Source organism: Lepidochelys olivacea (genome assembly GCF_965140295.1).
Source record: "Lepidochelys olivacea isolate rLepOli2 genome assembly, chromosome: 17".
Classification (NCBI taxonomy): Eukaryota; Metazoa; Chordata; order Testudines; family Cheloniidae; genus Lepidochelys; species Lepidochelys olivacea.
Window position 1 is genome coordinate 7,652,075 of NC_140427.1, and position 15,010 is coordinate 7,667,084.

Below are 15,010 nucleotides of genomic sequence, written 5' to 3' on the forward strand. Positions count from 1 at the left end.
TTGAGTCAGTAAAATTATTAGCAAAGGTCATTACATTAAATCAGGACACTTGGCTGTAACCTCCTATCCATAAAGATGCCCTGCTCAACAACAACCATAACAAGACCCCAATATTTAAATTATATTTATACAGGCACAGTTCACCTCTTGAGCTAGAAAAAAATATATATTACCTACCAGTCAGTTTTATCACTCTCTCTGTGTGTCTCTCTGCTGGGCACACCTTGTGAGCTATCGCTCATAAACCACTACAGCCACTCCTGTTCCTTAGCCATCTCTTCCCCCAAAGTGCACTTCAGGTGCCTTACCAAATAATCATTGAAAAGAAAAGAAAAAAAAAAAGAAAAGAAAATGTGGCCTTACCTAACAATTTTGACAATGGGTCGCTTCCTCTTATTCTCTATAAATGGGTCTCACTGTACCATCCCAGCTTGGGAAGGATGCTTAATGGGTTGCTGAGGTGGGAGGAGGGCAGCGGGACGGCGATTGGCTGGCCGCGGCCGTGACGTGGGAGATCGGTGCATAAGGCTCTGGCTCCTAGGCTGCCGGGAACATGCAGTCCAGCGAGAAGCTGCCTGGAGCGGGGATCGGAGCCGCGCAGAGAGCGACACGCACACGCCAGACTGGAGAGGGAGGCTCGCCTCTTCAAAGACCTTTCTTTTTCTTAACCAGAGCCTCCGGCCCTGCAGACCCGCCTCTTCGCCCGCCGGTTGGAACACCTCGCCGAGCGCCGCGCAGAAGACTGTCAAGAGAGCAAAACAAAACAAAAAAACAAACAAACAAAAAACCAAAAGCCAAACAAACAAAAAGCCAACAACAACAAAACTAACCCACCACCGCCACCACAACAAAAAGCATGCAATGCACTGTTGTCTCTGCATGGACAAGGCTAGGAGTTTTGACTAGTGGACTAGACAAATAAACAGGGGTAGGTAAACCTGTCTTGCTGAAATATACAAGGGGGCGTTTGAACTTGTGTCAAGAAGACTGTAGCCACATCCAGCGAGAGGAGATACATCTGGCTGATTTATAGTATGAAAATATATCTGTCTATATAACAACAAGCATCTCCCCCCTCCCTCCCTCTCCGGGGCGGCATCCATGACAGATTAGGGCAATGAGACTAGGTTAGGATCCAAAGCTCCTTTTGATTATTTTATTTTTTTGTTCCTTCCTTTTGATTTCTCGTTGGGAAAAGCAGATGCACTTTGACTCCTGACTGCTCTACCTCAGACCTGAGAAAACTCATCGCATTTGTTTTTTAATTATTAATTATTATTATTATTATTTTGATGCGCGTTGATCTGTGTTATTGTTGGTTTTTTATTATTAATAATTATTATTTTATTGGCCGGGATTCTGCTGTTGTATTGAAAAGCTGGGCTGTCGGTGTTTTTGTTTTTGTTTCTTTTCTTTGGGGATTTGTGTATCCCTGCTAGGACATTTGAAAGAAGATTTTCTCCCTCCCTTTCCCCCTTTTGTTTCCCCCCTTTTCTCCTGCAAGGCTTTTAAAACACACACAAAAACCGACGCTGGTGTAATCTCTTCTTTTTTTAATTTTTTTTTTTTTTGCTTGACATCTGGGAGCCAACCCCCCCCCACTCTCAAAATAACCAAAGACAATGGTGCACTGTGCCGGCTGCAAACGGCCCATCTTGGACCGGTTTTTGTTGAATGTACTGGACAGGGCTTGGCATGTGAAGTGTGTTCAGTGCTGTGAATGTAAATGCAATTTGACAGAGAAATGCTTTTCCAGAGAAGGCAAGCTTTACTGCAAAAACGACTTCTTTCGGTAAGTACCGGACTCCCCCGCCGGAAGCCGTGGCTCACAATTCTCCTTTTTAACCCATTTTTTTTAATAGGAGCGATGCTTTTTTATTATTATTATTATTTTTGTATTCCCCGTCCTGGGCCTCTCCCCAGCGCGCGCACACAAATATCCTTCAGCTCTCTTGCTCAAGGTGATGTCGTGGGAAGGGTGCAAAAGGAGGGAGGGCCTTTGGGTTTGTTGCAGTGTTACCCGGAGAGGGCGGGCATGAGTTTGCCTTGGCAAAGGGGAAATGTCCGAGGGAGAGGAGGAGAGAAAGGCGGCTGGGGTCACCTCTTCGGCTGTCCAGCGCCCCGGGGAGCGGGGAGGTTATCGCGGATCGTTGGCGTGTGTCCGTCAAGGGCCGGGCCCCTGGGCGCAGAGCAGGGAAAAAAAACTTCCGTTCCAAAGTTCGCTTTGAACTAGTGACTTCTTGGGTGCGCCTTAAAAGGCCTGATTCCTGAGAGACACCCCCGCCCCCCCGCCTTGTATCTACCCCCGGTCCCCCTCTCCTCCCCCAGAAAATATAAGTAAGAGAAACGATCCAGGTTCTGAGGTTTCTTTTGGGCCGTCTCTTTCTGTGCCCATTTCAAAGGCGGGGGCTGGTGAGACTGAGAGGGACTAGAACTGGCTTCTTCCTCTGGGAAAAAAAAACACCCCAGTCTCTAGCGTGTAATGCCAGCCCAGTGGGTGCAGAGTCTGGTCTGGGTTAAATCAGCCACCAAAGGACGATTCTCTGCCGCAAGCTGGGTGCTCACCTCCCTCGGTTACACTTCAGAGAGAATTATAGGGTTTAGAAGATCTAGCCCCCCCGCCGCCCCCCTGCAGTTTCATAACATTTTACAACTTGCCAGAGAATTTGTTGTTGTTTATTTGGGGGGAAAGGGAGGTAATTCATATTATTTAGTCTACCTGCAAATGTTAGAATCACCAGGCTATATTGTATTGTGATCCTAGACCCAACAGGAACGATTATCCAATGAAACATCCTCCCCCATCTTTAAAACAAATCTAAGAATGGCGTAGCCCCCATGTATTTAACAATATTTCCCTGGGGCTTACGAGGGGCATTAAAATGATCGTTGGCCAGAGGTGTACATCGTTATCCTTAAAATAAGATCATGTACGTGATCTCTTCCTTGCCCTACGTTGCCAGTCTTGGGGTGAAATCCTGGCCCTATGGAAATCAATGGGAGTTTGCCATTGAGTTCTTTGGAGCACTGGGAGTTGAAAGGCCCAGATAAAATGCAGTTTTCGCTGCTGCCAGGCAAAGTGCAAGTCTTTAAAAAAAGTCCCTAAAATATGGAAGAGACAACAATCTTCCCCGCGTTTTTCCCCGCCAACTGAAGTGCATTATATTGAGGAAAAGCTAATATCACAAGCGCAATTATTTGTATATTTGAGAGACTTTTTAAAAACAAATCACACTCTCTTCGGCTGGATTTAACTTTGATAATAAGAGGAAAAGGCAGCGCTCTGCTTTGAGAGTTTGATGCCCTCCTTATCAGTGAGGACGTTACTTAAACGATATTACAGGAAGAATGCAGTATCCGCCTCGATTACGATTTTTTTTAACAGCCACGCGATCTACAGTAGAAAGATCCACCACCACCACCCCCGTCCCTTAAAAGTTTGTCTGGAGAACCTTGTGCCCCTGTTTGCAGCCCCTGTGTATTCAGAATTGATCATTCAATAGGAAATAACACATTTGCTATCTGAGGCTCTCGGGCAAAGCTAGAACTGGGGGAAGTCTGCGTGGAGGCTGCCGCGTTAAAGCTGTCTGCGGTTTTTAGTCAATATGTGATAACTGGATTTGAATAATAAACGTGTTTCTCCAAGAGGAAGCTGCCTGTATACAAACAAATCCCCCTCTTACCCCACCCCCGACGCAGCAGATGTACCAATCCACATCCCACCCTGTATCCCTGTCAGAAAAACACTTCACAACCACCTCCCTTCCCCACCCCACCCCCCTCCAGCATCCACGGCTCTGGGATGAGAGCACCCCCCAAAACCGAGGTGATTATAGTGGATCCAGCTGCCAAGCTGCAGAGAAGCAATACCAGGGTTTCAACTTCCCGGGTCTTGCCTGGGACAGTCCACACTGACTTGTTGGCGAGATAGAGCCCGGCCCACGGAAATTGACTCGCTCCGCAAAATTTGATTCTCTTGCAAAAATCTGCTAATTCTTTAAATTGTCCTTGGGGTCTTTTCCCCCCTTGTAAATTGTCCCCTCTATGGAAATGGAAAGGCCGGATCTCTCTCCCTTTGCGGAGAGCGTGTGCCTGGCTCTCACACAAACCTCTGGAGTAAATTTCCTTCCTTGTCTTGCTTATGTGTTATGAAATTAAATTGTATTTATTGATTTCAATATGCAGAAACACAAAGGCTCTGGTTTATACTCGTTTGCATTCTCCTTTTCCCTCTGCCATTTCCGCATTGCCAAGGGATATTCAGCTAAGGCGGCCTTCCTTTTAAAAAATGGTTTAAAGTCCTCAACCCGAGTAAAGTGCAAATATTTGTCAGATCCGTGCGGCAGATCCCAACCACAGGATACGGGCAGCAAATATTTCTCGGGGCTGTGTTCTATTCAGTTAAAAACCTAGAGGAAGATTTATAGACCCCTGCTTTTAAAATAATGTAAATGGTCCTACGTGTATAAATGTTCATAGACAGGCCTGTAGGGCAAATGACAACAACATTTATTACAAGTACAGGGAAATAGGTTATTTTAAAACAAGCATTATATTTTCATCTGCACCAGGAGTTCAGGTGTATTGCAAAAGGCTAATATTGTACAACCAGGCTAAAATATATGAACCGGGTGTCTTTCTCCTCCCTCCCCCGAAGTTTTTAAGTGGTGACCGATCAAATGCAAGCACTGGCCTTCCAATGATCCAAGCAATCCTACAGTCTTTATAGACCCAGCCCCTTCATCCAGGGCGCGCACACACAATGCAAGGCCCTTGACAAATTGATAATATATAAGAAACTCTGCTTAATGTTTATTAGAGAGTCGTTAATCAATGTGTCAAGGTTTAAAGGGGAAACTCTCCACAACCCAGCTCCAATGTTTTAATTAATCTTCCAGCAATATATCCTCTTCCCAAATCACTTCTTTTTAACACATAATTCACGATCGAGATACAATATATATATATAATGGAGGAAATTTTTCTGCATGGATCAACACTGCACTTTTATAGGAAAAAATGCTTTTTTTAAATGTTCGTTGAAGGCAATGGGGGGGGGGCTGGGGTTATTCACTTATACAAGTTTAGCAGCTTTAACGAAATGTGGCCCTATTTCCTACTTCCTTTCCCCCCGAATAAAAAGAAAAAAATTAATTTCGAAATACTGCTAGTACAGTATTTATTTTTTAAATTCTGCTAGTACTAGACTCTTGCGGGTCACCCATATGACGCGCTGATCCTGGTGTTTGTTCTTCCACCCTTTCTCCCTTGCTAGGTGTTTTGGGACCAAGTGTGCCGGCTGCTCCCAGGGGATCTCCCCCAGTGACTTGGTCAGGAGGGCGAGGAGCAAAGTGTTCCACTTGAACTGTTTTACTTGTATGATGTGTAACAAACAGCTCTCCACCGGCGAGGAGCTCTATATTATCGACGAGAACAAGTTTGTCTGCAAAGAAGATTACCTAAATAACAGCCATACTGCCAAAGAGACCAGCCTGCACTCAGGTGAGGAGTCCTCTGCCAGTCACTCTCCAGCCAGGCTCCCAGCTGCCTGGCCAAAGGCTAAAATACAGCTTGGGTCTGCAAAGAGGGATGTCTGGCACTTGGGGCCTGATCCAAAGCCCACTGAGAGCTCCCATTGATTTCAGTGGGCATTGGATCTCTCTCTCTCTCTCTCTGTGCGCGCGCGCGCGCGTGCACATATACACACCATAGTATTTTAATCAACCTGAAGACTCCAGGGGACCTCTCTCTTATCCCTCTTTGTGTAAGGAAAGTTCTACAAAATTGCTTGCTTGTTCTCCCTTGTTATTTTTATATATATATATATATAGGCAAGTAAAGATTTTGGGCCACCCCTCAGCAAGCTCAACTTTCCCATCTTATAATAGAAGCTAAATTGGGAGCTGGAAACCTTCCTGATTTGCAGATGCGTTGATAACTCAGTCACTTGGGTGCAGCTCTGAAATGCAACATAGGCACATTGCAAGGGGAAGACGATCAGTAGTCATTTACCGTTTTTAATTGTATACTTACGTTTAATTTTTGAACGGTACATTTTTGCCATCAGAAATGACTGTCGGGTGCAGGCTGATAGTGCATTATAAACACAAATATTTGTTCAGACTATACATAGTCGGTTTCGTTTCCGTTTGTAATAACATGGGAGCCTTCTGAGTGGGGGATCTTGGGTGAGAGAAGTCTGCCCCTTTACATTCCGACTTTATAACCAGTCTCCCAAGCTAGTGTCGCACGCCCTTTCAGGTCTGATTAAATAGAAAAGGAGAAGGTGATTGATGCCACTGGGCAATATTTTCAGAGCATGAATTTTGACTCCTACAGGAATGATTCTTGAGCAGTCTGTGAGGAACAGGGCAAACTATTTCAGGCAGTGTTATTGCCCAGCAACTGCCGTGCCCACTTGCAATCTGATACATGGTATATTGTACCGCTTGGAATTTTGCAACTGTTGCATTTGGAGTCCCTATAAGTAGAATCACGGCAGAGGAAGAGATGCGAGGTCTTGCAAGATATGAGGGCTGCTTTGCCGAAATCAATACTAAATATCAATTAGATAAACATTTGCAGCGGTGAAAGTCAGATTTAAAAGTTGAAATGTATTTTATTTTTATTTAATCTACCGGCACCCAATGCTCTGAAATACAGTGAATGCATTTTTGACACCGAGGTAGGTTTTTAAAAAAGCCTTAGACAAGGTCAGATGAGTTGATTATAGTGATCTCTTCCGGCCTTCAAAATCTATGGATGTTGCATTTAAATTCATGCTCATTTTTATGGGGAGTGGGTTATGATATTCAAGTTTCCAGTGAAAACGAGCGCCCTCGGAAAGATCAGAGAAACCCATGCCCTTCCCCAAGCTGTAGGGAGTGGGGGGGGGGCGGGGGGGAGCGGAAAGGGGGCTGGAGCTGGGGGAAAGTACTGAAGGTTTTCCAGGTGCATGGGAAACTGTCTCAGCTCCACACGCCTGAGCGCCTGCGATGTGTGGGGCTAGGGTGAAGGCAATGCTCAGCACAGCCGCTGTGAGTGTGATTCCCCCCCACCACCCCTTTTCCTTTTGCCTAGCCACTACCGGCAGTGACCCCAGTCTGTCTCCGGATTCCCAAGATCCTTCCCAAGACGACGCGAAAGACTCGGAGAGTGCAAACGTGTCAGACAAGGAAGCTGGCAGCAACGAGAATGATGATCAGAACCTGGGGGCCAAGAGAAGGGGTCCCCGCACCACAATCAAAGCCAAACAACTAGAGACACTGAAAGCAGCCTTCGCAGCTACCCCCAAACCCACCAGGCACATCAGGGAACAGCTGGCCCAAGAAACCGGGCTCAACATGCGAGTCATACAGGTACCAAAATCCAGTCCCACCCTCAGCTACCTTGGCGCCAGTTTGTGTGTACAGCTCGCTTGCTAACATTGCGTTTGGGAGGAGGGTTTTCCAGTCGGTTAATCGCCCCATCCAAAGCCCACTGAAAAGCTCCTGCTGACTTTGAGTCAGGCCCCATGCCAGGGTCTCCAAACAAACCTCCAAAATACAATTCGGCTGGTTTCAAAGTTAAACGTTCAATGATGCACTTTCCAGCTCCGCACCATCTCAATGAAAGCGGGAGAGAAGGGACTGACTTGCCAAGCGAGTTAAAGAGTCGGGACTTATAATAATGCCTCCCCTGGCTTTATAATAAAGCCTCCAGAGAGGCAAGATACCCAGACCCCCGCTCACGCTGCGCAGTCCTTACTCCGTCCGCTGAAATCAACGGGGCCGCTTCTGGAGCAAATCTAGTGTGAGAATCTAGCCCCTAGCGACTCTGTGCACAGAATTGCAGGAGACCTATTTATCCCTCCCATAGCCATGGTAATAAAGGGAAAGCAAAGGCTTGTGTGTTTAGGATACTGGTCAGTTTCCAAAACAAAAGAAAGAAAAAACAAGGGAAATCAGCGTTCTAGTTGGGCATTTATATATATAATTGCAATGTAAGTTTTTGATCCTAATGTATACAAACAGCTGCTTTATGTGGTCAGAGCCTGGTGTTTATTGAACTTCCTCCTGTGGGGCTGGGTTGAAAGATCCCTGAGAGGGTTAAAACCTTTCATGCATTTTGTATCCACCTTTCCTTTGGCTCCTTACATATACAGGAAACGTATAAAGCTTTGACTTTGTTCCAAAAAGGACCAGCAGTATTTGTACCGGGAAGGCATACAAAAAGTAGAAAACGGGGAAGCACCCAGAGGAAGTCTTTCTGCAGGAAAACAGAGAAAAGAGGGAAAGGAAAACGTACTGTAAGCCCGGGAGAAACGGCCAGGAAGAAATGAAGGAAAGGGAGTTGTCCAGAATATATTGTAATATTGACAGCGTGCCTCGAGCAGAGCAAATAATCCAGCCCAAATTTAAGGGTACCCGCTGGTTTTCAAGATGACCAGATCGAGGAATATTTAGCGTTATTCTTTCCAAGTTGTGGTTTTTTGTTTTTTGTTTTTTTTAAACAAACCTACCATTTCTAGAGTGACCTTTTGGGCGGACCCTCTCAAACTGAAGAGAAATGTGAACTGCCATCGCTGCTAGAAATAGTCCTGGCCTTTCCTAGCCGTCCTGTTCCTACAGTGACCCGTGCACGTTACGGGGGATCAGCCCTGCAGCCTTCGCCCGAGCAAGACTCCCGCAACGCTCAAGGGAAGTTTTGCCTGCGTGAAAACTGCAGAGATTTGACTCCTAACACCGGGCTTTATTTAACAAAAACATGCAACCCTGCTTCTTGCAGAAAGTGCTAAAGAAGCTGCGAATGGTATCGAAATTAATAACCATAAATGTGAGGGGTTAATGGATAAATAAGAATGACAATGCGCTGGAATTATTAAAAGGTTTATAAACCCGCAGCGCTGGGGGTAATGGGGGGTTAAAGGACCATTAAGGCGAGGTTAGATTGGAGAGTCTCAGTGTGAGGATAATTAGAAGTAATCTTGTCAGGGTAATAAGAATTAACTCAATCATTCTTGACCTGCAGCTGGAGTGCTATAAGCAAAGAACCAAGGGCCTGATTTGAAATGTTCAATTCAACACTGACTGTACATTTGAGGACAGTTTAGAGATATATATATAGACACGTGTCTATATATATGTGTCTACACACAGAGAGCTGTGCGTGTATATGTTAATTAGCTTGTTTATAGATATGAATAAAGGGTGTGTCTGTGTACATTATGTGTGTGTGTATATATAATTATGTGAATTCATATACACACAATATACACTTTACATATGCATACACACAATAATGTACATACATACATTCAATGCTGGATGTATGTATGTGTAAATATAGTGTGTGTCTGTGTGTGTACAGAGGGAGGTTTGTGTAAACTGAGTTGTATTGTTCATGGGAAATATATTTGCCATGTTGTTAAAATTGGAACAACAGACGACCTGATCTTCAGTGAGTTTTGCCTGAATACAGATGACAGGACTGAGCCCCGGTATCCGCTGTTTTTCCCTTAAAAGAAGCGGTAACCTCCGCCTTTGTTTGCCCTGAGCTGGGTTTCGCCGGCCCAGTATGTGAGACCGCGGGCGTTAATTAGTGACCCCGGGAGTTAAGGCGCTGAGGGCTTGGTTTTGGTTTTATTTAAAAGAAAAGCGCACCTCTTTATTTAAAACCCATTCTTAGAATCCGTCTGCGAGGCCAAAAGATTTATTATTATTATTATTATTATTTTAAATCTTGCTGAAGCCCTTGGAGAAATTGCTCCCGGGGATTCCCAGAGGTTTTCATTTATTTATTTATTTATTTATGTTTAGCCTTTCCAGGCCATTTTTTAGGCGGCCCTGTCTTTATTTTGAGAATGAAAACCCACCCCCAGCTGACCCGGCCCCGCGCCGCGGGCCTTGGGCTGAAGCCACGTCTCTCACTGTTGCCGGCTCTGGGACTCCCCCTCTCGCCTGGGCTGTTACAAAGCGGGAGTCAGTTCATTGTATTCTGGGTGTCGAAAATTCAAGTCAGAAAAGACGAGAGGCTTTCCCAGGGGTGGGGGCCAGAAAGCCCCTAAAAACCCGTCGCTGTCTGGAGCCTGTCTCCAGTGATATACAGGCTGTCACCGGCGCCCAGATGGGTTCACGCACTTTGCTATTCATCAGCCGCCTCTCCTGCCCCGGGGGCTCCGCGGAGGGTCCTAGGGGGGAAAGAGGTGCTGGCTCCTAATTCGGTTGCACCCCGGGATGGAGCCAGGCTTGACACCGGAGCGGAATGGGGGCAGAAAGAGCAAACAAACACACAACTAACCCTAGGAAAGTGGGGGCTGAGCCGCCCAGAGGGAGTCAAAATCCTGCCTCCCTTTTCATAGACTAAAGGGACAGTTCCTGGTGGGGGGAGTTTGAACCCCGGATAAAAATCTTTCCCTTGGTGAAGGACTGAGTGGGCCGGTCCCGGGGTCTGTTCTGCAGGGGAGGGTAAAATATCTATCTGCGCCTCTGCCTTGGTGTGTCTGGGTTTTATGCAGGGCTGCATCTGTCTAAGGAAGGGCAGCCTGTGTGCCCGCGGGGAGAGGGGCTGTAAGAAGGGCAGTGCAGGGGCGCGTGTACCGCTGTGGTGCGGGCACACACGACCCTGGCTCTGTGTGGACGCGGCTAGGTGCCGGGTGGCTCGAGAGGCGGAGTGGCCAGCCCCGCTTGCCTGGGGGAAGGGGAGCTCAGCCCGGCCCAGGCGGCTCTTTCATCTCTCCCGTCTCCTTTTGCCGCTCCCAGGTGTGGTTCCAGAACCGGCGCTCCAAGGAGAGACGCATGAAGCAGCTGAGCGCGCTGGGGGCCCGCCGGCACGCCTTCTTCCGCAGCCCCCGCAGGATGAGGCCGCTGGTGGACCGGCTGGAGCCCGGGGAGCTCATCCCCAACGGGCCCTTCTCTTTCTATGGAGGTGGGTGAGAGCGCCGGGTAGAGAGGCGCCGCAGGTGAAGAGAAACAAAGGTCAGACCAAGTGCCCCAGCCCCAACAGCTGGCAGGGCTGGAAGGGGAAGAAATTTCTCCTAAGGGGGATCCCCCCCCAACAACAAACCCAGCTACCCCCCCAGGAACAGCGACAGGCAGGGAACGCTTCCCCCCCCCTCACCCCCCAGCAGCTGCGCAGCATAGAAGCAAAAGCTTTTTCTCTCCGTTTCACATAGGGGGGAGGATTTCAGTACGTGGGACATGTGGGCAGATAGGTAGCTCCCATCAGGGAAGCACTAACCCGCTGGAGGGACACACAACCTGAAGGAGAGAATTTAAAAAGACAGGAAGGAAAGCTGCTGAAAATGTCACCCCTCAGTTGAGAATGGCCCCTGCTCTCATTCGATGTTTTTTAGTAGTGGTGGGGGGGGATTTTCTCTCCGCCTGGGCTTTGGGTATTCTTCTTAGGGGAGGTTTCTCTCCTTCAGGCCTGTTTTCATCTCCAGAAATCTTGCATAAATAATTGAGCACTCTGTGAATATTTATGGACTCCCTGCTTTCTAAAGCCAAGTTGAAATCTATTGGCAAAGTTTGGGGGAGGGCTTATTTGAGTGTGTTGCATGTTAGAAGGGGAGGGGGAAGCATAGAAGGTCTAACATTTCTGGTTGGTGGAGGACTTATTTCCCAGATCCCTGTAAATACAAAAGAGGGGACTGGCTGTGAAATCAGGACTGATTATCAACCTCTGGCTGCCACTAATGAATCACTGGAAATAAAGCTCTGAAGAGGGAAAGGGAAAGGCTACCTCTCTCTTCCTTGCCTTGACTGGTCCGTGGCTCTTCCTGAGATTTGTATGATTATAAATTAGCTACTTTCGAGAGAATGTGTAGAAAGCCTTCCATTTCCACTCCAGCTGGAATTAGTGCGCAAAAGGGCGGTGAGAGAAATAAACAAACACTTTAGCCTCGCAAAACCAGTCCGGGGGAGGGGGAAATGAAGGGAAGGCGAGGGCACAAAAATGAAGAATGCAATCTAATGTAGTGAGCCAGAGCCTGTGTAGTCCCATCCTGCAGTCAGCTGGGCTCTGTGTAGAAATAAACTCTTTGATCCGTGGCATTTTCCTGAAGTGAGAATAAGGACCGGGCATAAAACAACAGAATCCGCCAGTATTGTTTTCAGAAGCCTTTTAAAAGAACGGCCATCTGGTTAATTTCACAGTCATTCACTGCTCATCCTTTCCCTTTTTGTCTTTATTTAAATCGGTGAAGTTTCCCCTGCATTCCTTGGCCAAAGTAATTTGAGGTGGTGTGAAAGCTCCATCCTGAACAGGGCTGAGGGACATTTCAGTAGATCAAATGACAGACATTTAGGAAAGGTGCTATATGTGTTCTTTGGGCCCCCATCAACTGGGATGGGTCCCTCCGGCTCAAACAATTTGAACCAAGTCTTTCCAATGGACCAGGATGCAGAATATCATATCAGCTAAGCAGTATTGGCTTTTAAATTGAGTGCATTTATTTTTCTTTGTTTTTATCAAAACGGTGACTTTTTTAGAGAAAGGAGGATGGAATTCCTTTGCAGACTTGCCAAAATTTGAAAAATGAAGCAGATCCCTGCTTGGGCAAAGTACATAATACCAGTGCACCCTAAAACCCCAAAATTCTTTTACTTACTGTGAGCTCTTTGGAGCAGTGAGGTACTCTGCGTGTTTTAAGATGGTACAGCAGCTAGCCCAGTTGGGCACTGGGGAATGAAATACACTAACAGGCCAGCCTCTCCCTGAAGGAGAGAGGCTTCCTACCTACATTCTACCTACATTCAGGGCCCGATTTTTCTAAGTGTTTAGCACCTCTCTAGGCACCTGAGTGAAGTGGCCAGATTGGCAAAAGTGTTCTGCCCCCAGTCCCCATTGGGCTCAACTGGGAAGTAAGGGCTACTGGGCGCCAAGCTACTTTATTTCGGTGTCTACCTGGGTGCTGAGACATTAGGCTTTGCTTAGGTGCCTAACTGAGGGCCTGATTCAAAGCCCAACGAGCTCAATGGAAAGACTCCTGTTGATTTTAATTAGCTTTGGACCAGGTTAAGGCACCTAGTTTGCCTTTAGGCTATCTAGTTCTTTTATTGTTTTACACTTGGTTCCTTTGCATTATTCTCCCTCTCTCTCTCTCTCTCTCTCTCTCTGGTAGATTATCAGAGCGAGTATTATGGCCCTGGAAGCAATTATGATTTCTTCCCACAAGGACCCCCTTCATCTCAAGCTCAGACACCAGTCGATCTCCCCTTTGTGCCCTCTTCTGGGCCATCAGGAACTCCTCTGGGTGGACTGGATCACCCATTACCTGGACACCACCCTTCTAGTGAGGCTCAGCGCTTCACTGACATAATGTCGCACCCACCTGGAGACTCACCCAGCCCTGAGCCCAACCTTCCAGGTTCTTTGCACTCCATGTCTGCAGAAGTTTTTGGTCCAAGTCCTCCGTTTTCTTCAATATCCGTCAACGGTGGTGCTAATTATGGCAATCACTTGTCACATCCACCAGAAATGAATGAAGCCGCTGTGTGGTAGCTTTAAAACAAACTGGGTCTAAGTAAGTGATGATCTTCTAGTCTGCTTATGTTATGGTGTACAGAAATGAATAAATATAACATCTCTCTTGCCCTAAGACAATTTTACTTTGGGAATGAACTGAATCCAAATCACTCCAAGGCAAGCTTTGCTATAGACCGGGACAATCTTCATAATATGGTTGTAACAAACAAACAAAAAAGCGACATTTTTTGGTACCATTGAAAAGACACTGGTGAAGCTGTACAGTAAAGTGCTGCCCTGCTATAGGATGGCATAGGTTGAATACCCTGTTGGATGTCACCCTAAGAGCCACAATCCTTAGGAGCTTTTCGTTTAAAAAACAAAAAGAACAAAAGAAAGGTCAAAGAAAGGGAGGGGGGAAGTGTGAAGAGCGCTAGTATTCCTGGTTAAGGATGGTTCTGGCATTATGAATTTGTTTGTTAATTTTGTCTCTCAGAAAGTTCAACAACAACAAACTCTTTTTAGCTTCAGAAACATGAGCCTGCTGACTATCAGGTGGGACTTTTTGTTTTTTAATTATTTTGCCAAAATAACAAATACTAAATGTAAAGCCCTCAGCATCAACTCTTCTACCTTCACAAAGCTACACACACAAAAAAATCCTCATAATAACAAAGGTCGCCAACCAGACCTCTAACTAAAAATGACTTGAAACAAACAAATAAAAAAAGTATTCTACCTTCACAAAAAAACCTAAACAAAAGACTCTACCGACCTAAAAACAGTCAACTGTTTACGTAGAATGTTAAATTCAGGAGTTCAATGTTTTACTAATAAATCCTGTTTTAGAACCTCTTGTTCAAAAGCAAAATATTTTGAGCAACCAACCAAAATATATCACTTTCTTTTCTGTAGATGTTATATGACAGATTGCAGGGCTTGTGGTTCACTGTGCTTGTTGTAAAAGGTGTTGTTTACAGAAGGCAAAGAAGAAGAAGAAGGAAAAAAAAAACACATGAAAACCAGACAGTTGCCAAATAAAGTAATTATATAGCACAAATACTGTAAGGTGCTTTGCACCAGCAACCTGAGCAAGTGTTTTTTGTTTTTTATTTAAAGTGTTACAAGGTTAAACAAACAAACATCTTTGCTAATTTTTAGTCCTGTTGAACATTCATGGAATTGTTAATATGACTTATATAGACCCACACAGGTTTTATTTTTGTGTCTTTAAAAGAAAAGTCCAAAATATTTAAATTTTATGGTCAAATATGCAGTCAACAGCTGCTGCTTTTTTCTTTATATATTAAATTTCTCATATGTCTTTTATTGTTCTAATAAACCTAAGCTTGTGTGACCTCCAGTGCATATTAGACCATTCACTGTATGAAAGAAAACATGTTGGATAAAATTTGTGAGTTTTTAATAAAATTAGAAAATCTGATGTTTAGATAACTTGTGTTTCATTTGATGTTTTAAATAATTTTAAATGGGTCCTCTGAGTATAATAGCCCTGAAAAGATACATCCACTATACTCGTATTATATATATCTATTTTGCTTTG

The 15,010-nt window shown here is 45.5% G+C and overlaps 1 protein-coding gene across 2 annotated transcripts; it reads left to right on the forward strand.

Moving 5' to 3' along the window:
* The first annotated feature begins 1,492 nt into the window (after positions 1-1,492).
* On the forward strand, positions 1,493-14,654 carry LHX1 (LIM homeobox 1). Of its 2 annotated transcripts, none has more exons than XM_084650881.1 (5): positions 1,493-1,792; positions 5,276-5,502; positions 7,081-7,358; positions 10,740-10,905; positions 13,103-14,654. In XM_084650881.1, the coding sequence occupies exons 1-5, from the start codon at positions 1,623-1,625 to the stop codon at positions 13,480-13,482; spliced, it is 1,221 nt and encodes a 406-aa protein (XP_084507007.1). In that variant the 5' UTR covers positions 1,493-1,622; the 3' UTR covers positions 13,483-14,654. The 2 variants fall into 2 exon arrangements, with proteins under 2 accessions (XP_084507007.1, XP_084507008.1); XM_084650882.1 differs by having other exon boundaries at positions 7,123-7,358.
* The last annotated feature ends 356 nt before the right edge of the window (positions 14,655-15,010 follow it).